A 27,647-nucleotide genomic window follows, 5' to 3' on the forward strand; every position below is an offset into this window, starting at 1 on the left:
GCAAAAAGAGAGCATAGATTTAAGGAAGTATATGTGACGGTTTTAGTTTGAGTGTGATTTTGGAAAAGATTGAGCTTACTTATTTCCTCCTCTAATCACTTAGTTGAACCTCAGATGGCTGTTTGAATTAATTATGTGGGCTCATCTAAGTAGATTATTACTGTATAATAAATAGGTGACTTGGTTTATATTTAAATTGTGGAAACTGTCTGCATGTAGGCGTATAGATATGCAGTATTTTCAAAAACCACTCTTGTATTTCTAAATGTTCTCTAAGTAGCAGACTAAACAAGACAGTGAAACGGAACAGTGTGAGATGATGACTTATTAGTTGGGATAGTGCGGAAAGGCCCATCTGTCTCTCGGCATGTTACTCAAAGCCTTAATCAGGACGTACAGCCGGGCTGGCTAAATAAACAGTAAGTAAGTTGTCTTGGGCAGAGGAACGTCAATGCCTGCAACTTGCTTAAGCCTTTGCTCTGAATACATCTGTATTGACCCCTCAAGACCCACTGAGAATTCCCTAATTGAAAATTAATATTGAATCGATGCCGTGGGCCATTTGCATATTGATTAGAGACATCCAGGAAGGCACCAAGTATGTCTGGGATCAATAGGGCCCTTCTGCAGTGGGCCGAGTGTACTACATCACATGGCAGCTGGCTGCTCTTGAGGTTAATGACTGCTGCTTGTTAAGGAGCTGCTGTCAGGTAGAATGCAGCCGTGGGGTCTTTTTTGCCAAAGCTGGCTGCAGGTCAGCTGTGAGGCTGCAAGAGGGGACATTTGTGCAAGTGGCTAAGGGCAAATTGTGCATTTTTAACTGGAACACGTAAGAGGGAGCACATACAGTAACTCCTATTGCGATCTCCCACCACTGGCTGCCTGTGCACTTTAGAGTTCATTTTTGAAGATTCTGATATTTGTTTTCAAATCTCAAAATGGTGCCCTACATTCCCGCCGGGTGCCTCAGGTCATTTGACCAGCTGCTTTTTTCTTTCACTGGTCCTAAACTATGGAATGACATCCTGGTGCACATTAGACGAGCTCCTTCGCTGTCAATTTATTTTTAAAACCTTTTTTGGTGTTCAACATAGCATGAGACTGGAGCCCTTATTTTAGTGCCTTTTGTCCTATGTTTTATGTTCGATTTTTATTAAGGTACTGCACTTTGTTTCAACTGCGTTTGTGTTTATAGTGCCTGTTGAGTTGACTTGAGTTGAGAAATCACTCATCCAGGTTCTGTAGGGGGTGACATTGAGTCCAGGTATTTCTTAGCATTACACGCGTCTACAATTTGTTAATGTCCTCAAGTTGATTTTCTACAGCTACCCATGACTTTCATCTTGTCAAGCAGTGATTGCTCCACAACCCCATACCATCAACATTAAAGCCATTTCCAGCCCCTGAAGGTAGAAATAACAATATAAGTTAGACCAAAAAGTTCCCCTTTTTAATTTGAAAAGAAACTTCCATAGCAATATAAAACAAATGAGACACTGAATCCTCTACTTTGAGACGCAGCTTAGGCTTCAACACATACATTCCTCTCACCAAATCCTCTTAATAGTTTCCACATGTTGAAGCTCTGTAAGAGGTGGCACTAAGGAGACGGTGGATAGAAGTTTCTCCATCCGACCACTTCCACTGGTAATCTGAGTGTGGAATCCCACAGCAATCTGACTTACTGGTTTAGCGGAAATATAGAAGCCTGTTTGAACTAATGGAGGTCTTTAAAAGTGGATGATTCTCCATGCCCACAGGACGTGGCAAACCTGGTGTGAAGCACACGTAAGAGGAGCTTATCCTCCGCTCAATGAAAGGCAAGGTCTCAAATTAATGCCTGCGTGCAGACTCCGTCCAATGTTGCCTGAGCCCGCGGCCTGCACTGGGAGCTCGGGCCCCCGAGCTGAGAATGGAGTGGCGGGCCCAGACAAGCAGGCTGCATCTGATTGCTTCATTACATGGCCTTTCATTGACTCGGCTGCACTGGACTGATGAACTGAAGTAACGGACAAGCGCACATAATAGTAAGAGATGAATTCTTATCACAGCCTTCTCAGGAGGCCACTGGTCCTGACTGGAGCCGACGCAAGGAGCGCCGGCTGGATGGAGAGGAAGGGGGCTGTGTCTGGCTGCATTCACGAGCCAACGGCTTGCTGTACACTGAGGGCATGATGGAGTATTACGATGCTGGTTCGGCTCATAGGGGAGGAAGCAACATTGCGCACAGGGCCACATTATTGTTAGCAGCTTGTTTTAATGATGAGTTTGGTGATTAGTGTTTGTGTTTTCCTGGTTTACTGACACCTACAATATACAATTTGTCCAAAGTGTTTATTCCAACAGTCCTCCCAAGGCCGACCTCTGTTAGTTAGGCCCCATGCAGGACCCAACAACACCAGCAGCACAAATGAATAATTAATTTGGTGTCTTATTGGGCTTTCACCCCAAACTCTCCCAACTCTGACTAATGAGTGAATGACCTGCTGTAAAATTACACACACACACACACACATACACTCACGCACACACACACGCACACAAAAAATCGTGCATGCAATAAGAAATAGGAGAGCATAGCCACAGGGCAGCAGTTATTAATCCCTCACAATGCCTTATAGAGGTTAGAATTGGAAATAAGTTCTCATTTCCATGTCTATGTGCCTGGTCAGCACCAAAGCCAGGAAGGTAGAAAAAAAAAATTACATTCAACCAAGGTCCGCTGATAGTGTAGTGGTACACACGCCTGAGTTGTGTGCGGGCAGCGTGGGATCGATTCCCGCTCAGTGACAGTGTCTATGTGTACCCTGCGACTGGCTGGCGACCAGTTCGGGGTGTAGTCTGCCTTCGCCCATTGACGGCTGGGATAGGCTCCAGCAACTCCCCGCGACCCTATATAGGATAAGCGGTTTGGAAGATGACATGACATGACATTCAACCAACGCGGCCCATGTGACATTCATTCAAGTCGAAGTTACCGTAAATATAACATTCCACAATGTGCATGAATTAAAAAGCCATTGAGTGTAGCAATTTGACGGTGCAAATCGGGCACAGCACCTGCCTGTGCAATCTCCCGTCTCCGCTGCTACATCCATCAAATCGCTACCACCACCGTCGCCACCCCCCCAGCCCCCTTCCCTGCTCATACCTGTTCACTCGGCACAAAATGGATGTTGCAAAGCTTTTTTAATTGGCTTCCACTTGAGAATCCAAGGGCATTTTGAAATTCACTTTAATAATATCGTACCTTGCAGCAGTGTGTAGGACAAATGAGCCTATGCCACACTTGGGGCTTTTCGAGGGTCTCGTTTAAGATAAGAATAAGAATAAGAATAAGAATGCCTTTATTGATCCCACAGTGGGGAAATTTTCATTGTTACAGTAGCAAAGATATAGGTCACACAGGGGCGGCGGCATAATGTGGCCATTAATGTATAACATTGACGGCAAACATTTAGAATCAAACCTATGTAGATATACGCAGTAACATGTGTATATACACATGTGTATACACACCAACCTACATCTACATAAAAAATATGAGGAACACTCATTTCGGCCTGTACATAGTACAGAGGAAAAAATACTCTAAGTGACAGTGCTGCAGTGCTGTAGTGAAATGTAAGGAACAGCATTGGATAAAAATAAAACTAGACTAACAGTATCTTTAACAGATCTTTAAGATGTTCTGAAAACATTGCTACCGTTGATGCCGCACTTTATTGGTGGAGGAAATGTTTTCGGATGAGGAATATCGCCTGTGCATATCCTTATGTATGAGCAAGCATAATGGGGAGTTTGACTTTGTGGTCTGTTTTGAGTCGTGCGGTTTATTCTGGTAATCTAAGACCCACCGACCAACATGGCAAAACACCAGTGAAAAAGAAAGCCAAGTGTGGAGAGCCTCTGTCAAAAAAAAACCCACACCCTCTCCTTTGTTGTCACCCATTTCCTCTCTTTGTGGCAATACGCTTCTTTCTTGAGACTCACACCATGTTTTTGTTGTTCAATAAAAAAATGATACAGTACAGTATATTGCATGTGGAACCTCAAAACCCGATACAGGGTCGCTGTAGATGTGTGGCGCTCATTTGCTTGCTGCGCCGAGCAGAGTGGACAATTTCTCTTTTCGCGATGGTCCACTTCAGGAAGTTTTGGCCGCGTCCCCCTTTGTATGCGGGCATAAGTTGGCGATTATCTTTAATAAGTGAAAGCACGAATAATCATATCCAGTCTTGCTTACAACTGTGCTGCAGTCAGGAAAGTATGCCATACTCGAGCATGGCACAGAGCGCTTGCACTAGTGAAATCAACCAGACTGGGGTTCCATCTGGCCCAAAAGCGGTGCAGATTACTCTTGTCTTTCGTTGAAGAAAAATTCAGACATATGCAAATGATGTCTATTAATCTGTACAATTTAGTATGGATCCAAATATCACAGTGCAAGAAGAGTACAGAAGTAGTTGGTTTGCGTATGTTCAAACAGCCGGTTTATGTTTAAGCCACATCATCAGTATAATTTTTTCCCTTGACTATGTTTTATTCTGCCTCTCCTGTGGCTTAGCCAAAGATAACTGAGTTTGACTGTAATCACTCCAAGTCTGTTCCTCTGGAGAGCAGCGCAGCGGGCAGCACCGTTCCAAACCTCCGAGAGTTTTCGGCCCACTTCCACTGCATCGTGGTGTGCTCGCGAAGAATAAGGGGAAGAGAACTTTGCACACTTATCTCATTGAATGCACAAGAACGTTCGCCTGTTTGTCTTTATGTCTTTCGGACTGTTGTATCCCCGCAGAATTGGCTCAAATCAAATTGTGCTTAGAGAGTAAGTAAATATGACCTGCTGTGAGAGGGTACGCTCTTCTGAAGTGGTGCAACTAGTCGTTTAATAAAACTAAAAAGGGGAGATAGGGAAAAAAAAGAAGCCCTCATACACAATGAACTGCGTAGGCGCGTTCTGTCAAGTGTCGTTCAGGGGCATTTTTGAATCTCAGGTGAAATTGAAAGCCTAAAGCAGATTGGCATACTGATTAAAGCCGAAAAGACCACAGAGAAAAAGCCGAAGTAGCAGGTCCAAAATGACGGTCGAGTTGTTACAACGCATCCCCATCACCTGGCTCGGAGTCTGTTTTGTATTTTAAGATGCACTATTCAAGTATATAAATAAATAAATAATCCGGGACACAATTATTTTGATGATGAATTAATACGTTAGCAGAAAGGAATTAAGGAGCAGCTAATTGCATGACGCAAGTCTTTTTCATTAGCCCTTTTCAGAGTGAATTTCATTATATGCATCACGAGGCATACACGCAGATGAAGTCACAAAGCCAGGAATATGCGAGTCGTCGCGAAGTCGAGCGACACAAACCGCAACATTAGGCACACCTGCAAATGCCCAGTAGTGATTAGATATGTATAATATTATTACCTAGGATGACGCAGTGCAGTTTTACTACAATAATGCTCTATTACTAAACCATGACCTTTTCTTGGAGTGCAAATCAAAACTTTCAGCGGCAATATGGAATATAAAGATTTTGATTTACACATGACTCGGGAAAAGACATAAACTACATTACAGTGATATTTGGGTTGTTTTCATTCTCTCCATACTGTGGCCAAAAACATAATTACATCACCTAATTGCACTGCAAAGTTGATCATTTTGTACATAATTACAGTGGAAAACAACCAGCCTTTTAAGCCTTTAATGGCAGCAGTACACTTAGCAATTACCATTACTTTGCTGCACACACTAATACAAAAGATCTCTGCCAATGAAAAACATCCACCGACTACCACAAAGTCAAATTGTCTGTCCTGACATCTGGCTGTACATCATGTGTGAGGACTAAATGCCGATCAGCGAGGGAGGCCTGCGCAAGCCGGCTCTCCAGTGTGTGTTTTGGGGGGAACCAGAGCGTCTGATAGCTTTTGAATTATTTATTCATCAGGCTGCCGGACGGTAGTCACAGCGACCGAGGGCCCGTAGCTCTCGTCTGGTGACGTCTCCCTCCGACAGTGGCCATTAGCGGACTGAGGCAAGGGTGCTAATGAGCAGGGCCGGAGTATTGTAATCCACTCCATATCCTTCCTAACCTCCAGACCCTCCACAATGAATAAAGAATGAAGGAAACATTTACAAAGATCTGAGTACAGAGCTTTTTAATTGGGTTGAAAAAAAAAAAAAAAAAAAAAGAGAGGAAGAAAGAGGTTAGATTGAAAAGGCAAGATAGGAACAACCAGCCGGTTTCCTATTAAGGAGAAATGTCAAGCGCAGTGGTGAAGCAATAGTCTGTGTGCATCCCTTTGTTGTCCTCCCTGACATTGAAGGCTAATTTTTCATGGTTATTTGAACTGGAAAATGAAAGAGAGGTTTGCGATTATTTCTTATAAATGACAACACAATCGCATTACGCTTCAGTACAAACACAGAGAGGATATTGCCTTTTCATATTTCATGTGAAAGTAATGGATGGGCTATGCAAAGAGGAACCGAAAGAAAGACAAATGGTGAAAGAAAGCCCCCCGTGTTTGATTTGTATTAGAAATGGATAGAGGTAGGGAGAGCTTTTTTCAGTAAGTGCGAGCACTCTCGTGGATGGTTTAAGTGCCTGTGCTGTGTAATCATTGGATTTCTTTAGCAATTAGCTATGAGCAACCAGCAAGGGTGCTTGTTAGAAGAAAGGTTGCCCGGTTTATCCACTCCATTCTCCAGGAGAAAAATGTACTGTATATCCATTATATGCCCCCCAGTGCGATGTAATGAATACAGCACAGACCTCCACCAAGGCCAAACAATGCTAATTGGGAACACTCAACGATATGCCTTCATAGACACCCATTTCCTAAAAATGCCTACAGTTTGTCAAGGGAAAAATCCTACTTTTATGCCTTTATCCTACAAAGGTGCCTTGAGATATAGGTGAGACGGCTAACGAGTTTTTCGAAATGTGAGCAGACATCCGGGTGATTTTTTTTATTTTTATTTTTTATTTTTTGCTTTGACTTTTGAGCTAAAACTGCCAAACTTCTGCTTGTTGTGAAGACAGTAAACAACTTTTCAAAAGGGAGGCTTCAGGCTGTTATTGCCTCTCCTAATTGAAACATACCATCAAATTAAACAATAGAAAGCGAATTACGCAGACCTTTGCTTTAACGTCAGCTAGCTTAATGCTAACACATAATGGGAAACGCCCTAGACTGGATAACAAAGCCATGGATATTTGAACACAAACTGTGAAGCAACACGTTGATGGAACATATGGCAATACTCACGAGTGTGTATTCTTTATCCTCTGCGAAGAATGACTATTACTGCTTCTCCGGCGTCTGAAACTGTCTCCATGTACAGTAAATGATATGTCTGTTTTGTTCATTGTGTTGAAGCAAAATTCAATTCTCTACATTCTATTTACTGTATATTTTTATAAACTACATTATTATAGATTTGCATTTTTCTCATCATAACACATTACAAACTTTTTTTGAGAGGATGGAATGGATTTATTATATTTTCATTTCAATGGGGAAAGATTTTAGCAACCACTCGTATCTCAAGGCACCACTATACTGTTTTAGGACCGCAATGGTACAAATATTACCGCTAAGTAAAAAAAAAATAAAAATAATTTTTTTCTTTAAAATGAAAGAAAATAAAGTTGACATTTTACCAGACAAAAAATTGTTTAATGGAGATTTTTGGACATCCTCTTGTATTATTACTACTTTATTGCAGTATTCTTTTTTTCTCATGATATCTTCACTTTATTCTCATAGCATGACTTGTTTTTCTCTCTGGTATTTTTTTTCTTCTCATTCTAGCCCCCATAATACACTTCATATAACCACAGCTGTAATCATTCCTTCTTGTTTCTCCTCTGACAAACAAACAGGGGTAAAAATGCTCCTTGGCTAAGGTAAAAATGTCCATCCTCCACTTCTCATCCACTTGTATCATTGAAAATCTCTACTTAGCAAGTTGTTAAAGTTCGCAGAGCAAACACACATCAATGATGCCCTATATTTGAAATTAAATTGATTAGCAAAATTGATATTCATAACTCAGCCGAGTCTCTTTTATCTCAGCGCACGCTCCCATAAACAAACAACCCGTCGGGCCCACGGCTGCGGATCAGGCGGACGCGATGACCGTAGCAGCCCACTATGGATGGGCAAAAGAAACTTGTGTGTTTACTTCAAGTTTACAAACACTGAATGAAAGGCCCGGTATGCTAATAAGCTCAGTACGAGAGCCGCCAGATGGACACCTAACACGCGTAGGGTTGGGCGCTTACATACGCCCCGCCATGGCAACATTGATTTTCCCGCTAATACCTCCACACAACAGTCCACGGGCAGATGGATGTACTACAAAGATATGCAAATGGCGCATTCAATAAATCGACAGGCAGAGATCTTTTTCAGTCAGTGCAGTCGTCTGCGGTGCCTAAAAGTGGAGATAAACAGATAAGCAACTGTTAATGGACACACGCGTACACACGCACACACGCTGAATATTAATGGTAGGAGTTTCTAAAGTAGAAATGTTTGAGAAACTCAGGTTCAATTGGAGATAGCAATTCCTTCCAAATTCTGAATAACAATAAATTATCATTATCATTGTTTTTGTCGTCGTAGCTGTTGTCCAACTATCCATTTTCTTTACCGCTAACCTCATTCGGGTCCCAGATGTGCTGCGGCCTATCCCAGCTGTCTTCAGGAAAGAGGCGGGTTACACCCTGGACTGGTCACCAGTCAATTATGGCACACTTATACACAAACAACCATTCACTCTTTACATAGAAGCATATGTTTTTGGAATATGGGGGGATAGAATCCCACCAAAACATGAGGTTGGACCAGGAAATTCCAGAGCTGGGCATCGCCTAACCGTCACCGAGTTCCCATCTGCGTATTTAAACGACGACGTGGTCCCACCCCGTCCCTCGTCGGCGACAGCAAATCGCCGTCGAGAACGGAATTTTCACGTCACACGCAGGCGCCGCCAAACGAAGAAAAATATCAAACAAAAACAACTGACACACCCATATGCACAGCGTGGTGACCGGGGGAAATAAAAATAATATAGGGCATGTGATTGCGTCCGTGGGACCGCAAGGTACACAACACTCTTTTATTTATTTATTTTTCCTTACTGGACTGCATGTGAGGAGTGCGGCACCTGCGTTTGACGTGGTATGGGTTAAGTACATTCACGATGCTGGTTGGCTGACTCTGACCGACTGGGATCAGGTGGGTCAATTCAAATATGCAGGATGGAAACTCAGGGACGGAGGGACGATGCCAAGCTCTGGAAATACTATTGAGGCTGGATTAGTTGACAGTCAATTGGAGGACACATATAGACAAACAATCATTCCCACCTACGGGCAATTTTGAGTCTTCAATTTACCTGTCCGTTGTTATTATACTATATATTGTTTGTAGAGGTGCAACATTTAATTAATTAGATTAATCGACAACAAATTTCAGCCTCTCAACAGTAAATATCCTCTGATTTCTTTAGTCATCCATAAAAGCAGATTATTTGTCTTTGTGTTTCATCAAAGAGAGACATTTGCAAACATCTTCTTTGCAACAACAATGATCCTGCATTTTTTCTGAGTTTCTGGCATATGGGATACTTTTAACTGAATTGTAATCCATTCACGTTTGTACATTTTATGCACTGTCAAATAATATTATACTGTACTGAATATATTGAAAAAAACGTCCTGCTTTGAAAAAAATGGATGGAAATGTTTTTTTGTTTTTTTTTTAATCCAATCTATCCATCCATCCATCCATCCATTATCTATACCACTTCTCCTCACAAGGGTCTCGGGCGTGCTGGAGCCTATCCCAGCTGTCTTCGGGCAGTAGGCGGGGGACACCCTGAACTGGTTGCCAGCCAATCGCAGTATCCAATCTATCAATTCATAAAAAATAATAGACAGATTCGTTGATTATTAAAATATTCATTAATAGCAGCTCTAATGGTTTCTCTTTGAACAATGGACACAGTACAGAACATTAAAAGTGTTACTTTCCTCGCAGCAGTCTGTACTTTTAATTGTCAAGTTTTCCTCCTGCGTAAGCAGGTATACCGTGTGTATAATAGCAAAACAAACAGTGGGTATAGTCATATTTGGCGGGCTTATTAGTCAGATATGAGACAAAAGCTGCTGGGTGTATGTCATATATAATAGATGTGGGCTGTCTTGTTAAGCCCAGCAGGCTGTATGTGGCTGTGTCTCGGTGGAGGGGAGGCTCTGAAGCGGGCTGTACCTGGTAATTAAAGACAGTTTGTGGCAAAAGCCAAACATCAGGAGAGATGAGATATGAACAAAAGTGTTGTGACAGTTTCAGGTTATGTGATTTTTGTGCATGAGTGTGTCCCTTTTTTCTTTTTTTTTTTTTTTAGTTGTTGCCAAATGAAAAATCAATACATTTTCCAGGCTATACATATTCAGAGTGTCCACGGTGCGTTTGCCCTGAATGGGGAGGGTGTGGCGTTGGGGTGAGAGTGGCCTGTTCGCCTGTCATAACTGTACCATCGCATTTTCCAAGCCACTGGTGAATATTTCAGACTTGATGTGATTGCCCTTCATGACAGCGGCTTTTTTTTTTTTTTTTTTTTCTTTTCCCAGACACCCCTTCAGCCCTCCTCGCTCACCCCCGCTTCCAATTCTGGAAGCTCCTATTGAATGGCTGCAAATAGGTGGAAGCATTGTAGTGTGAACGGGAGGGGGAGAGAGTGAGAGAAAAAAAAGATGCATTAATAAAAGGAGGGTGATTTAAGAGGAAGCAGCAAACATGCATGGGAGGGGGGGCACACAGCCAGAATGACCCTTTGTGCGGGACATTGTCCCTCGGGCAGAGTAGATGGAAGCGCAGTGGCCAGTGATGCTTTTGCCCCCATGCAGGCTTTTAGTCCCACATCTTACAGCAGGCAAAAGTACAGCCAGCATCCCCCTTTGTGGACATAATATTTGTTAGTGAGCGGACATTCAAGGAATTCACAGTCGTGCTTGTGTGTGTGTGTGGCGGGGCAGAAGAGTGAGCAGTCCCTGAATGCGTACTCCCTGTGCAGCCACATTAACCTAGATCCTTCTCTTCTTCATCACTCAACACAATGAGAAGTAGAGCGCCACTCACTTTTTTTTTTTTTTTTGGGGGGGGGGTAATGTATCTAAACATGCCATTATGGTGAACTATTTCTAATTAGCGATATTTCCCATGAGAGACACACCACTTTAGGGGAAAATATCAAATTCATCTTGCCCGCTGCTAAATAACAGCTCTTCATTTGAAGAACAGCGGTGCCTTGAGATACAAGTGACCCCACTTGCGACCATGCAAGTTTTTCAAGATTTTGGCCATTTATTTTTTCATGAAACACTTTGAGGTGTAAGCACCTCAAGGTGGCCGTGAACTTAACTTAAAAGGCACTGAATCCATAAATTTAAAAACAAGGTCTTAATTGGAATTAATATGTCTTAAATCAATCTTTCAAAATTCGTAGAAAATGTTAACAGTAGTATTTTATGATTGCAAATAGTCTCAAATCGCAAAATAAATCAACATTCTTCGAAATAATTTATTGAAATACTCGTCATAACATCAGCATGGGACATTAGCAACATTGTGAAGTCTTGAATTTAAGCTGCCTTAAGAAGTATGAACCCTATAGAGAGCAATTCTAGGTAAGGTTTACTCTATATATATATATATATATATATATATATATATACATAGACACACACACAAGTGTCTGCTAGCTTAATTTAATGCTAACGCATAATGGGAAACCATGGCTGGGTTAATGAATAGCATCTATGTGGTTAGAACGCGTTAAGGAATGGATATTTGAACAAAAACGGTACATCAACACATGTAGACAGATAAATATTCTTTATTCTCTGTGAAAATCCACTTCTATACTGTGCAGTTTACCTCGTCAATTAGAATGATTGTGAAACTCGTTTTTGTGTCTGCATGACTGCATTGTACTTCACCCTGGTGGCTAAATCTCACACACACACCAGATGGAGCTGCAACAAATTGATCATGATGCCCAAACTCTTTATTCTTAACATTCTATTTGATTGTCATTACTGCAGTGTTTTTATAATGGACAATATCATGCTGTGCTATTTTCCTTTTAAAAAAAAAAACTCAACATTTTTGGTGGGGGCTTGAACCGATAAATGACATTTCTATTCGTGGCAATGAAAATGCAGACTCAAAAAGGACCTACTAGTTGCTCAAAATTGGACTTACAGACAAGGTGGATGAACATGATGAGCTTTGGGTAGAAGACTTGTGGGGCTCATGTGTGATGAGCAAAGAGGGGGGCCACTTGGCTCGGTGTGAGCTACGGCTGCTGTTTGTGATTAACTTGCCCTTTAAAGTTGTCTTAGTTATTAGCTGCCCTAACCCTCGTACCCCTCCTCCATCTTACAAGGCTCCTCCCTCCTTCCCTTACGCTCGCCCTCGGCCCCATGGAGACACAAAGTATTCATTCACATTTAGGTCCTGAGGTCACAGCAGGGCCAGCGGCGAGAGAGATGCCTGCCTGCATGCCTGCCTGCATGCGTGCCTGCCTGCGTCGTGCCCCCCCCACCCCCACCCACCCTTCCCCAAAAGACAGGTTAGGAATCTAACACGTGACAGTAACCAGCAGCGCTGAAGTAGCTTCTTTCCTTTCTGTGAAAAATGTGTGGGAGACAGGGTGTGACGAATATCCGCAAATCGGACTTTTTTTTGTTTGTTTTCCCTTTTCCTTTAACATTGCATTCCTCATTTAGCACCTTATGGCCAAAAATATTGGGACAACTACAGGAGGTGAAAAGCTGGAGCTGTCTGGCGAGACTTTCAACAAAATGCTGGATGCGCGTCTAAGACGTGTGTCCTGACTCAGCATCTTAGCTCCAGATCTCTAGGTCATGTCTCGCACCAAATCTCATCTGGAAACCTTAGAAATAGGGCCTTCCCCAAAATGTCCCCTCATAGTTGTCCAGAAATAATTTGGTGATGACGAACGAAGTTGTAGCCTGACTGACTGTTTACGAGCTGTGTATTACAATACATTTGTCCACTGTGTAAGCAAATTTTAGGGCACGAGCGATTAATCAGCCGGCCAATCGAATTGGATTGTCTCTTTTAAATTTGACAATACTTTGTCCTGTAATATTATAATTTTAAGAGAGAGAGAATTTTTTTCACATCATATATACATAAGACAAATGACATTCAAACATTCCTGGTCAATTTTTCTCTGTTGTAAGTTTCACAAATTTTTCAACGATATCAACTGTAGGACAAAATATTGTAAAACAGTCAAAAATTCTGCCTGTAATTCATGTGTTAATTGTTTTTTGTTTTTTTTACATTAACAGACCAAAAATAAGTTGTTGTTTTATAATTAATCGAACGATTAATCGTTTTTTTTTTGTTATTTTATTCTGCGAAATATCGGAATCTGCATCATTCTCCAAAAAAAAAAAAAGGATTTCCTATCGGTCGGGCCCTAATTTTAACCAGGCAATACAGAGGCATTTTGTACTTTATTTAAGTTTGCACTGACAACCCTATGTTTATGGACAGCCTGAAAAACTCGGGGGCGGGAGGTTGGTGAGCTGTCAGAGGGGATGGGCTTCTGATTGGATGCGAGCGTAAGGGAGGGGTGGTCATGTTGCATATGTGGGGCGCAGAGGTGCTGATACGAGGACAATGCATGAAAGCCCTCAGCATGGCTCCTGTGTCTCATTGTCCTGCGCTGCCCCTCCTGTCACTTCCATTTTGCACCCTCTAGTCCGGAGTCAGGACAACTTTGATACGAGGAAAGGGGTGCAATGCTTCATGGAGCGATTGGGGGTGGGGGCGAATGATGGTGGTGCAAAGAAGGATTTAAAAAAAAAAAAAAAAAAAGTGAGAGAGAGGCTTCTATGAACTGTGAAATAAGATCACTTTTTATCCGACAGTGCAGTGCTAAAAGAGAAAAAAAGGAAGCTGTCTCGGTCTGGATAAAGCGGTGGAAGCTCACCTCTGAGTTAGACAGCGGTTAGGTGACACCTAGTTCAAATGATAGCAGCCTCAGTGATCATAATGAGACACAACTAGAGACTCGCGTCTCGCCTTTGTAAATGCAGCTTAGAATGCCGAGTGTTTTTAGGAAGCGCTGCAGCCCTCCTCAGGTAGGACCGCACTTCTCCGCTCTGTCAAGAAAGTCGGCCGGCATCGCGGCCGTGTCATCTGCCGAGGCCGAGAGCATGGAGGGAGGAGCCTGACCTAGTGAAAGATATTTAGACTGACTATTATTACTTGCTGCTCTTCTTCTCCACAGTCTGGGAAGGAATACTGGAAAGTGCAGTGGTTACCATCAATTATTTATTAGGGACGTTTGTGCTTGTCAGTCTGATTAGCGTCAGTGTAATCACTGCTCTTGCGTGTGTGTGCGTGTGTGCGTGGGTGGGTGGGCGGGGGCGTTGGGGGAAACCGAGGCTGTTCCCGCTCATCATGAAGGTAATATTGTTGTTTATTTTTCAGTCTCATCTTCACCGGACGTCCTTTGCATAGCATCTGCTTTTGTCATCTCCGAACATTTCTTCTGTTTTTTTTTTCTTCCCTCCCCTCTCTTCCACTCTCTCTAGCTTTTGCTGAATCCCCCCCACCCCCCCACCCCCAACACCCCCTCCCCACCACACCTCATTAGTGTGTGAGTTCTCCCGGCTTGTAAAGAGTGACACCTATGGGCCCGATTAAGCCCCTGCACTCACCACCGTCACACACACAGGAGCAAGGCAAGCTGCTAGATGTCTGGAGGGTGTGTGTGTGCACGCGTCGGTGTGTCTGCGTGTGTGCGCTTGTGGACTGTCCCCATTGAGTGAGTGGCAGAGCAAATCTCATCCTCGTCTGCTTGGAACAAATGAGTGTAATCTTTGTGTCAGCCATGAGTTTATTCAGCCTGCATGATTAGATTAATGGAAGTGCTTCATATTGTTGTATTAGGATGGTTAATGAAGACAATTAATTATAAGACAACCTTCAGGCTATTAGTCTTTGCATATCCCAAATTTGGGTTAGAAATGGCCCCCTGCCGTAGCTCTGAGTGTTGCTGTCTGACTTGTTCTCGAGCTGCGTTTTTACTGTTTTCTTTCTCTTCCCGTCTTTACTTTTAGGCCACTTTTGACCTTTCATTAATTATGGTTTGCATGGCTTTAAGCTTTTTTTCCCCACTGGAGTTGAGGCATTTGTAAATTACTTTTCTACTTAAACATGTACATGATGCTGCGCCTGGAATTGAATTAAAAAAAAAAAATGGTGGCTGTCACTTAGGGTTGTGTGTACCGGGATTGTTGTGTAAAGTCTGCCTTTGCAAAGATAATAGAGCGCTATTAATTATCAACACAACAAAATGTTTAGTTGTACTTTACAGTCTTGAAGCATACTGCGTGATATGAGAAATAGTTCTAATACTGTGATTCATGTTGCTAAATAAGAGTGTGATGCAGTGAACACAAATACTCAAAACATAATAACATAATATCAATTTGAATTGAGTTTAAGTCCCACTTGAAAGTCCGATTTTGTGTTACACGTATTGAGGGGGGGTCTGTGTATGTATTAAAAACAACGAGTCAAAGGTATCACGTGTGCATTATGTGTAGGAAATCTAAATGGGAAAAGTCTATCATTGCAATGTTTAAGCACATCATACTGTGTGCAAAGTGTATAATAATGTGGAGGTGGTGAATTAGTCCTACTACAAGCGTCACTGTGAAAAAAAATGGCACAGCCCCCCACCCCTTGTAAAATGTACCTGGGGATTATTTTGTAATCTTAGCTCACCCATGCAGCTGTGCAGCAACCTAATTCCGGTAAAATTGACAATGTCTTGTGAAGGAATATTTAAGATCTGCCTCACCGGCTGGGGATGAGCTACACTGGATAGATTTTGTGGTTTGCTTGTGGAACATAACAGAATCATTGTATCATATAAAATGGAAAAGTCAGACTCACGAAGCACACGATTACACGATTTAAGAAAAAAAACGTCTTGGCACCATTTGAATTGGCTATACAAGAAACCACCGTGCACGAGAAAAACAACCAATCAGAGACAGAAGGTGTGTTATACCAGGTGCCAGTTATTTGTTGTGCACTTGTGTTACACACCCACAGCCTCGCTTAGAATAACACTTCTAACCGATAATATTCAATATTATTGTAACATTCTATTACGGACATGGGTTTTTTCTGGGGGCGTGCCCACAAATGTGCGACAAATTATTCTAATTACATGATGTTTAGTTTTAAAAGTTGCTTACTTAGCAACTTGCGTTACTGGAAGTGGTACACTTTGTCTTTCAGAATAAGAGCATAATACAGGAAGTGCAATGCTAGCTGTGTATATTTTGCTGACTGAACAGCGTTCTTCATGGATATTTTATTTTTGTTATTTAGCCTTTTTGGGTTCACTTACCAATCCTTTCCTTTTCTTATGGTTTCTTAGAAAAGAACACACACTTTATTGTGGTACTTTGTGTTTAGATTTTAAAAGAAAAATGTTTCATGACAAGAGTCACGTTTTCTTTTTTGTTCTTTTTTTTCAATTACATTTTGTTTTAGTTTGGAATGTGTGGTTGTTTTGAAGAAAAATTAGGGACGTAACAATTCACTCAAGGCCCAATTAAATTTTGGATTTTCAGTTCCCAATTTTCGATTAGATTCGATTAAAAAAAAGAATTTGCTACCAAGCTTATGTCTGTGCACTAGTGTGGTTCTGCAGCCATCCACAAATGCAATATGCAATGATGTTTGGCGCTAAATAATAATTTGTTCTATACATTCAAAATGTGCTATGCATCTGGAATGAAAAAGCAGAATTTAATCAATTTGATTTTTCGATTAATTGAATGGATTAATATATATATATATATATATATATATATATATATATATATATATATATATATATATATATATATATATGCGTGTATATGTATGTACATAAAATCTAACAATATTGTCAATAAATGGCCCTTTGACTTTTAAGAAGAGTGCTCTAGTATAGATGCTGTTATACAAGCCAGAAAAAGTTAGTCATCCTCTCATCATCTAGGGAAGGTATTATACAGACCAATTGTTTCATACGCACAATTGGTCTGTATAATACCATTAACAATTTCCTCAAATTGTCATTTATGAGCTGTCCTTTATAAGGCATCTTTTGCAGCACCATTTGTTCACAACCCATATGTGTGTGTGTGTCAAAGCATTCATGATGTCGTCCCCTCTTCTCGTGAGTGTTTGACCGCGGACGGGATAAACAGCGAGCGTCGGGGATAATGTACCATCATAAAAGTGTTTTTTGCTGCGGGTAGTCATGTGGCGAGCTGAATCGGGCCGGCCATGTGATGGCCGCGGGGCTGAATACTTGAACAGGATATTTCAGTATGGCTCTTGTAACGTCGTCAATACGTCAATAGCTCGTAGTGTCGGGACCTGAGCATGAAAGCATTTTCTAAAGAGCATTTAAGCACATTTACTGAGAATTAGCTGACTTGTGTAATAACTGATAAGGCCTATTGACCACACGGCCTAGTTTACTGTTGTCGGATCAATGCTGTTGCATGCGGGGTCCCGCTACTTTTAAACAAACTTTACAGGCAAGGGGGATGTTCAAGGGGCGCTGGAGGGAAATAAAGGTGATTGATGGTCTTTTTATTATCTGTTTTCGCTCTCTTTTCCTTTGTGTGTTACTTACAAACGTCATTATTGGATATCCATTGTTGGACTTCGACGCAACCTAAATGGTCTGATATATCGAGCGGAGGCTTTTAAGATGGTTACAGTGGATCGCTGCCTTTGGCTTGAAATAAAGTCAAAGGAGTTGCATCCCTGACAGTTTTAAATATGTATGATTTTTTTTTTTTCTCTCAATATACACTATATTACCAAAAGTATTCGCTCACCCATTCAAATGATCAGAATCAAGTGTCCTAATCACTTGGCCTGGCCAGAGGTATATAAAATCAAGCACTCAGGCATGCAGACTGTGAAACAAGACGTTTGTGAAAGAATAGGCCGCTCTCAGGAGCTCAGTGAATTCCAGCGTGGAACTGTCATAGGATGTGCAAAGAGGTCGCCGACTTTCTGCACAGTCAATTGCAACAGAGCTACAAACTTCATTTGACCTTCAGATTAGCCCAAGTACAGTGCGCAGAGAGCTTCATGGAATGGGTTTCCATGGCCGAGCAGCTGCAGCCAAGCCTCACATCACCAAGTGCAATGCAAAGCGTCGGATGCAATGGTGTAAAGCACACCGCCACTGGCCTCTAGAGCAGTGGCGACCAGTTCTCTGGAGTGATGAATCACGCTTTTCCATCTGGCAATCTGATGGACGAATCTTGGTTTGGAGGTTGCCAAGACAACGGTACATTTCAGACCGCATTGTGCCGACTGTGAAGTTTGGTGGAGGAGGAATTATGGTGTGGGGTTGTTTTTCAGGAGCTGGGCTTGGCGCCTTAGTTCCAGTGAAAGGAACTTTGAATGCTTCAGGATACCAAAACATTTTGGACAGTTCCATGCTCCCAACCTTGTGGGAACATATTGAACTCTGTGGGTTAGGAATGCGATGGCACTTCGGTTCATAGTATGAGTCAAGGCAGGTGAGCGAATAGTTTTGGTAACATAGTGTATATAAGGCTGGGGGATGCGTAGTTAGCAACAGGGGCCAGGGGAATGTATTTTGGTCTTTGTCTTGTAGGATGCTTCACATTAAAAGAAAATGTAGTTGACCAAAAAAAATCACTGCATACAAATACATTTGTATTTTCTCTTTCAATATATTTCCAGTTGAGGGCGAAGAGTGAAAGCAGACGGCAGATTGTGTCCTCTTTGTTTGCGAGCCTCGTAACCGTGTGTCAGCAAATGTAATTGTTGCGGGCGCCTATAGAAACACAACGCTGCCGTCCCTTTAAGTGCTTCCACCAATTCTGATGGCTTGGTGATTTACATTTGCCATCCTCCCTCCCCCTTCAGGAGAGCTGAGTGAGGATGTGGAGGCTGCTAGTGAGACCACCACAGACCAGGAGGATCAAACCAAAGACAGAGAAAGTGGGGGGGAGAAGGAGCTCACCAAAAGGACAGGTAAGGGCAATATTTCCAGAACACCACACACTTGGGGGAGCGCTTTGAGCGGGGAAACATGGGGGCCCGGCACCTGAATATGTGCTGCACATAAGGCCTTTTGTCTAACTGAAGCATATTTCAACAACATAGTGAGAGCAGTCGCAATCACAGCTCGTTCTTTCGGGGCAGACTGCAAGTGTGCTGTTGGTGCTAGTAGTAACACGTGTGTGTTTAGCACCGCCCCCTTCACGCAAATTCACACTCGCACACACACGCATACAAGATCACATACTTTGCTCGGACAGTATCCCATCCGGAAGGTTTTATGTGTGGGACGACGGCTTGTGGTTGGTGACACCGGCTGACTTCAGCGACGCTTCAGAGCTGTTTGTGTTGTTTTATTGTTTGAGCTGTCACTGCAAAATTCGACTTTTTCACATTTAGGGCTTCAACAAACCATTATTTTAATAATCGATTAATCTGTCAATTATTTTTGTGGATTACATGGATTTAAAAAGAGCATGTTTTAATTTCCATGCCTTTAGTAAAAAAAAAAAAAAAAAAAAAAAGAGAATATTTATTCAAATTGACAGTGCAGACATGAACAAAAAATAATTACGTTTCTCTTTCTGGTGATGGTGATAATTGTTTTTCAAAGTTAAAAGCAAATCTGTCAGTATTTACAGTAGTGAGGCTGAAATTCTGAGGAGTTAGACATTTTTAAATTAAACAAGGTCTGCAAATGATTAATCCATTATCAACAAATGTTTACAACATTTTGTAATCAGAGATGCAAGATTAATTTTGTGCACTGATTCCGACGCTGCCCTAATGTTTTTTTTTCTTTAGCGCTTCAGGATTTCATAATAATAATAATAATAATAAGGCCATATTTGATTAAAGTTTCCTGTTGTCCAGTGTCAAATAATTAAAAATCAATTAATTTGGTAATTGATTTGTTGTCAATTCATCGATTCATCATAGCACCTCTATGAGTGGTGCCTTGAGAAGAGACTTACAAGATTTTCCAGATAGGAGCCGACGTTAGGATGATTTTTTTTTTTTGTTAATGACTAGCATCTATGTGGTTATAGTACTTAAAGGGGCCGATATTTAAACAGAAGCGGTACAGCAACACATGTAGACAGACAATATTACAATACAGGCATGTATTATTTACCCTCTGTGAAAAATGACTAATATTACTGCAGATTACAAAGTCACTTACGGAAGTTGAGTAAAATTCTTAATTTGTTTGCATGACTTTGTTTTTCAGGAATTTTCTTTCAACCTAAATAATTTTGAATTCAAACGGTAAAAGAATCCCATTGGATCCGGTTTTATGGAAAGTGGCTGATAGGGCCTGAGCTAATATCGGTCAGGCTGTAATGTCAATGATTTCTCACAATAATTATCAACAATATTTGATAAGTACTATCAATATATAGTACTTTATTCATACAAACATCTACAAGTTTCCATAAATCTCTACATTGTCAAATGATCACTTCTACATTCCGCATCAAAGGTGAGCTTTTTGTATTTTCTCCTCGAAAAACTTTAGTAAGTGAGTCTTTGGCTTATGAGATGAAGTGACATCAGAACCACAGTAGCGATTTTGCCAGCTAAAAGAGCACATTTGAGTAAGGCTGGTTTGTTAAAAATTGATCAGCAGCAACTTCAACTGAGTCAGGGAGTCATCATCAAAGTGTGCAGAGTCATTTTCGCCGATTAAACTGACTTTGTAAAGAAGTCCGACGGCTCTAACCAGCCTATCAGGGCATTCGCTTGGCGGCGAGCTACTAGCCGCTAACACTGGCAACAGGTGCCGTATTATTCAGTGTCAGCTTAATTAATTAGAGTTTTTTTTTGTGTGTCCTTAATTAGTGACTGAACATGATTTTAGGATGATGTGTTGAGGTTGGTGGCAACTGTTTGTGATGTCAATGTAAACTGGACTCCAAATACCCAACTTCCAGACGAGTCAAATCAACTGCCATGTGCTGCCAGGAACAAATTCAAAATAAAAACATTCTGATGTCTGTGCATAACTCTATGTGGAAAGATTGTATGTATTTTTGCATGCACCCGAGGCAGAAAAAAAATCCTCCAGCATTTTTTTTTAAATTGAAGTACTCAAATTACTGGAGGGCTCGTTTCACCCCTAATCCCAGTACGTTTGACCACAAAGTACAGATCATTCGTTTTTGCCAGTGTCATAAAATCAATCGTGCCATTGTAGGTGGCTGTATTGATGACAGGAGAGTTCTGATCACGGTGACACTGAACACTCGACCGTGCCTGGATAGATACTTCTCACTTGTCAATTTCTTTTTTTTGTGTGTGACTGCACGGTGTTTGATTTACACTCGTTAGGTTAAGAGCTGGAAAATGATACAGACCTTCTTGCATACCTCTCTTTTTTTTTTTTTAAAAAAGTACTGGAAAATAACAAAAAGAAACTAAAAACTTCATCAGCGTTTGAAGCCCGGTCTTTGTAAAACGACTTTGATATTCGAACTTTCTATTTTAAATGAGGCTGAGTTGTTTGTGCTCTTTGAAAGGGTGACACTCTTCTTTGATGGGAGAAATAATGATATGCATGCCTGACTGAATATGGCTAAAAGTATGTTTTAGCACATCAAAATAAAGCACTTTAAAAAGCATTAAAATGAGCCGGCCGATTAATAATTCACTCGTACCTGGTGTGCGCAGGAAGATGACTCCTCGCATTAGGATTCTTCCTTTTTTGAAAGGCATGCAATTTGATACAAGCGCATTGGCTTCCTTTCCTCCCCTCTGTCAGTCGCTAATCACCAAATAAGTGTGTTTCTGTGTTTTCACAAAGGAAATATGTGCTTGCATATGAAAAATTTACAGCTTCCCAGCAGCTTATTAGAAACGCTTAGTTAAAAATAGCATGTGCATTAGGGAAGCGGGTCTGAGGTTGTGTTTGATGTCAGGGAAAAAGGTGGGTGGAGAGGTTGAGGTGCCATGTTGTCAGCAAAAGGCAGGCAGCTGTAGTTTTAATGGAAGAGTACCGGCTTGTGCTTGAAACTTTTTGGGGCGTGTGTGACTGATGAACACAATGGTCATTGAAAGCAAGTGTCAAAAAGCATATTTTGAGCATGGTAGAAAGGCGAGTCGGGCCCGACGATGGATGCGGTAAACAGAGGCGCGCTTTGTTTGGCCTGATGATGTTTACACAGGCGGCACACAGATGTTGTGCGGGTTACAATATGGCCAATAAATGTCTTGGCCAGGCTGTTAGTTATCTGAAAGGTGCTCAGGCACCCAACTGTTTTTGTTTTTTTCTTCTTTTTTTTTTTTTTTTTCTTCTAAGTTCACCCTTGCAACTACTGGAGTGTTCCTTCTCATCATTGTCATGTAGTTGCCAGAGCAGGGCACAATTGTTCCTTTACAAATGACAGTCACTGTCACACAGGCGGCATTAGCTGGCACAGAAGAAAGGCGCAAAGCCACTGTCAATCTCATTTTGCCTTTCTTGTTCTCCGGCTCCTCGCTGTTCATTAAAATCACTTAAAAGTACATCAGAAGCGGCTGTAAAATGCATATGTTTCCTGCGCATCATTTTATTTTGAAAGGTGCCTTCATTATTAAGTTGTGTTTATCGCAAAGATGGTGCCTTTATGCACTCGTAGGCATGCAGACACATGTAAACGTCAGCTACTGCAAACATAGTCGACATGTGGCAGGTTTCTGTGATCATTACGCTGAGTAGCAACACTCACCGGTCACTTCATTAGGTACGGCTGCACTGCCTAATGAGGTCTAGTGATAGCTGTATGAAAAAATTCTGCCTTCAAAGATAACAATAGTTTTATTACTGACACGTTCACAATGTTTGTTTATTAGCGTGGTTGTAGTTTGCAGGGATGTACAATTGCACGGGTTGCATGAGTGGCGTTTGCACATATTACAGCCACAGTGATAAGTTTGTTAAAAATGAAGGCGTCAGTCAAAAATAAGCATGATTAGCAATGACATGAGGGCTGACAAAGTTTTTGCCACAGTTTCTGCTTCAATTCAGTGGACATTGAGCTGCTCCTTCTTGTGCGCGCCTTGGCCACTTGGTGGCAGTATAACGCAGACAGAGACACACATGAAGAAGAGTTTGACTACTGACTCAGTCAGCTACATTAGTAGTTTTTTCGCAAAGAAGAAAGAATATAGGCATTGTTACTGCATATGGTCTGTGTACATGTTACACCATATGAACTAAAATATTTGCTGCTTAAATGACACCGCAACACAGATGATATTTGTTAGCCTGTCAATGACGTTTTGTATTTTCTTTTTTGGTAGCGTTAAGCTAGCTAATTTAAAGGCAGTCAGTTATTTTCAATACACAGTGCATCATTATTTTGTTTTATGTATAGTTTCGATCTGCAAGTAATTATTATTTTAATAATTGAGTAATCTGTCCGCTGATAGTGTAGTGGTACACACGCCTGAGTTGTGTGCGGGCAGCGTGGGATCGATTACCGCTCAGTGACAGTGTCTATGTGTGCCCTGCGACTGGCTGGCGACCAGTTCGGGGTGTAGTCTGCCTTCGCCCATTGACGGCTGGGATAGGCTCCAGCAACTCCCCGCGACCCTATATAGGATAAGCGGTTTGGAAGATGACATGACATGACATAATTGAGTAATCTGTCAATTATATTGCTGATTAATAGAAGGATTGAATTTAAAAAGTTTTTAATTGATAACGCTTTATGCCGAAAACGGCTCAGATTCAGAGAACTGGTCAGCTGTGATTGACTGTCGTGAGCAGTTGTGATGTCATTTTCAGTCAACACAAGACAAAATGGCCGCCGCCAGAGATGGCTAAAAACGAGTGCATTTTGCTGCTTATATTCCACAAACGCAAAATTAATCAGAATGCCGTGTTTCAACTAGTCGGACTGCTGGGAACATATTCTTTGAAAAAAATATGTTTGGGTTGACCTCCGCTTTAAACAAGGTCTCTAAATGATGAATTGACTGCCAAAAATAATTAATGATGAGTTTGATAGTCAATTAGCAGAGGTGGACGTTTTACTAAATTTTGTCATCCGTCAGTCCGTCATTTATCGTGTTGAACTGAATAGTAAATGTCAGTCCACCAATCCGTCAGTCAGTCCATCATTTGAGTCCGTCAGTTAGTCTGTCAGAAGTCTGTTGGTCCGTCAGTCTGACGGAATGCCCACCTCTGTCAACTACTTGTCGATGAACTGATTAATGATTGCATCTCTAGTTTAATTTGACAGTACACTTCTACAGTACACTATCATTAAACAGCAAGTTGCCTCTTTTTGGAAGATTTATCCACCTTCCAAAATGCTGCGTGTTGTGAAGTGAGTTGAGTTTAATGTCACTATATAGCACTCTAAAAATTTTGCATGCTATAAAATTGGCAGAACGCAACACGTATCTCAAAACTCATAAGTTGACTCACTTGTATCTCAAGGCACCATAGTATAAAGATAGATAGTGATGTAAGGTATGTAATAGTATGTGCAACGTCTCACCTAGCTGAGACAGCAGTCTGACACAAGGAAAGGAACCACAACTTTTACCTCATTAAAGTCGTATTTTTATTCAGCTGTTCAACATATGTTGATGTAATCAAGATGAGAGGCAGTATGATGCTAGAAGACCCCCAGCACACTTTTTTTCAACATACTAATAATAAATGCAAATGGAAGGGTATATTTGCCACTGAATAATTTTCATCCCTTGCTCCTTGCATCGGATTTATGGGAGCCGGGGAAAAGAAAGGAGGGAATCAAATTGTTGGATTTCACCCACATGTGGAGGACTTTAAATGTCTCTTGTACAAAACGCACTCAGACATTTTTACAAGACAAAAACAAATGACAGCACTAACTGAAAACATGGTGCTCGCATGTGTCCACTTGCGGCAGTGCTGGTGATGCTCATAGTGAAGACCGCATCTGAAACATTTTAACTTTAAGTATGGCTTCCAGTGCTGATCACACAGACCAAAATGTTAGTGTTTCTCCACCTAACTGTTTTAGGGCACAATTTAAATGTTACTTGTAGGCTTTTATTTGGCAGGCAATTAGCTCGACATAATCTTTTTCTTACTCGGTAAAGCATGTCAAAAGATTGTCTATGTATAAATGTGCTAGCGTTTGTCACTGGTGCGTGAGAGCGCTATTAACGAAAAGAACAACTAACACTGTACAACGAAAACTATTTTCCGTCAAAACTGCTACTGCAGAAGAGAAAAGTGGTCTTGCTTTTTAAAAGAACCCAACACAACACGTGAGTTAGTACTTGACCCGGTTAGGGACGAATAGAGGGATGGACAAAAACCCACTTCCATTCTTGCTTAATCAGTTCTTTTTCGAAGACGTCCATCTGTCCACGAAAGGGACGTTCGTCCGACCGTTCTGTCCCTGGGACAGAATGCCTATCTCTGCTCTTTGCATGTCCAGGTGTGATTCTGAAGGAACGCAAAAGCTGTTGTGTGGTGGCTGGCTGCATGTCGGAAGAATAATGAACATGCTAATTAGCATCCCCTAGACACACCATTGAGGCATCGCAGTCTGTGCTCATTCATCAGAAGACAAATATTAGGCTTTGTTTTGCATATAACAGCACACAAATATAAGATGTTTACCAGCTTGTGGTTACTTACCATCGAATCAAGAGGAGACATTTTTTGCAGCCCGGCTTTGAGATTGCTGTTAAAGTCAAAGTAGTATGACAAATCAGGAGACGAAGCAATATAAAATGTTTACATATTCATAACACATCCTCTGGATGCTTGTCATCCTTCAAATTATAATTCCCTTTGTCTTTGAAGATAATAGGCCGTAAATTGTCCTTGTTTGTGAGCCAAGCCCCTGAAAGCTGGCTGTTTACGAGTTGCAGCACAGGCTGTCTAATGGCCGAGCTCCAGTTGTGTGTCCTGTAAAGGTGAACGCCACGTCATCCTGTTGTCCAGTCAGCCTGATGAATAACAATCCTGCTAATTAATAGCCCCTATGCATGTCATAATGCTCATTTTGCCCACTGTGGGACCATGCTCTTAGTCATGCACAAGTCACCCTTGCTTTTACAATTAGGTGTGTCATTTTGTTTGAATGAAAGAACTGAGTGTTATACATTACAGGAAATGATTTCATTCAGTGGTTTATATCCATCCGTAATATTTTTTTTCCCATTTTATACACTTTAATGGTCTGGGCAGCAACACAGACAAGAAGATTAAAAACTGGATTGAAATCCAGAGGGAAAAAAAGTCGACATTCAGGTATTGTTGGAATATCATGAAAAGAGAAGAGCTTGTGTCATTGTGGGAGTTGACTCATCTCAATATTCAATTAGCGGACTGCAATCCAGGTACAAACCAAGGTCTCATATTTATGGACCCGCGGTCAATTACTGTGAAATAAAGATAAAGCATGGACATCGTCACATCGCTGTTTTTTTTGTTTTTTTTCGTCATGTAGGCTGCTGTCACAGACCGCGTATGTAGCTATGCCATATTCAGTACTATGGTAGCCCTTGTGAGCAAATCAAACCATCGGTTTAGGGAAAAATATTTGCAGGACTGATGACGCCGTATGGCTTGTTCAAAAGTTCAAAAAGAGGACTCAGAAAGCAGAGTTTTTAATGAATGAATTGACAGACCAGTATTTTTCTTATTCTTCCAGAAGCCAATGCAAAAATGTTTCATCCTATGTGCGACACTGTGGCTTTAATAAAAACTGTCACCGTTAAGTGGTACTTCCAAACAAAACATGGGTCCTTCGCCCAAACATCCTCTAAATTCTTATACCAGAACACACAAGATGAGCGAACTGAGATTTGTTCATGTCCATGCAAACCTTTGCAACACTCTGAATTTTAATTAAAGATCCCTAGTTTAGGGTCTTTCAGGTCTTAGAAGGCTTTAGAAGGCACTTACAGTGTAGAAGACTCATTGCAAGAGAAGTGGAGTATGTGCAAGGAATCGTGAGATGGATTTTATGGAATTGCAGAATGCCTCTTGCTTCATATACAGCATTTACACGTACAGAATCAAACAAATGGAAATGGATGATGCCCTGGTTTTGCCTTTCAGCATTAACAGGGCAATGTTGCTGCATTTCGACCGCAACTTTTTACTTCATGTAATTCATTCACGCACTGATGATGGTATATCAGATTCAAATACATACCATGTGACCCTGCTGCTCACAGAAGTTGAACAAGGAACTTTTCAAATCATGGACAACCACTCTATTTACCACCTGAGTCGTGCTGTCCCCAGAGGACAAAGTAGATTGATGGCAGCTGTGATTGCCCTGATGGATTTCAACGTCAGATGACCTGTTTCCGATCCTTCAGTCAGTGCACTTTCTGTCCGGCACCCGTTCTTGTTCGTCTTGAAAGCACAACAAGGCTCCAGACATGTTTGCAATGTGCTCCACAGTCCCCACGCTGCCTAAATAATACACTGCAGCCATGTGAGAGGTGAGACAAGGTGT

The 27,647-nt window shown here is 41.5% G+C and overlaps 1 protein-coding gene across 3 annotated transcripts in view; it reads left to right on the forward strand.

Moving 5' to 3' along the window:
* Positions 1 to 27,647, forward strand: part of zfhx3b (zinc finger homeobox 3b) — a 402,832-nt gene that overhangs the window by 356,349 nt on the left and 18,836 nt on the right. For all 3 annotated transcript variants that reach the window (XM_086024981.1, XM_086024983.1, XM_086024982.1), the window contains one exon: positions 19,054 to 19,161. In XM_086024981.1, the coding sequence (XP_085881107.1) occupies positions 19,054 to 19,161 (108 nt within the window). The remainder of the gene's footprint in view (positions 1 to 19,053; positions 19,162 to 27,647) is intronic.

This window comes from Filicampus tigris, chromosome 3, assembly GCF_054856515.1.
Source record: "Filicampus tigris isolate MCC_2025a chromosome 3, RoL_Ftig_1.0, whole genome shotgun sequence".
Lineage (NCBI taxonomy): Eukaryota > Metazoa > Chordata > Actinopteri > Syngnathiformes > Syngnathidae > Filicampus > Filicampus tigris.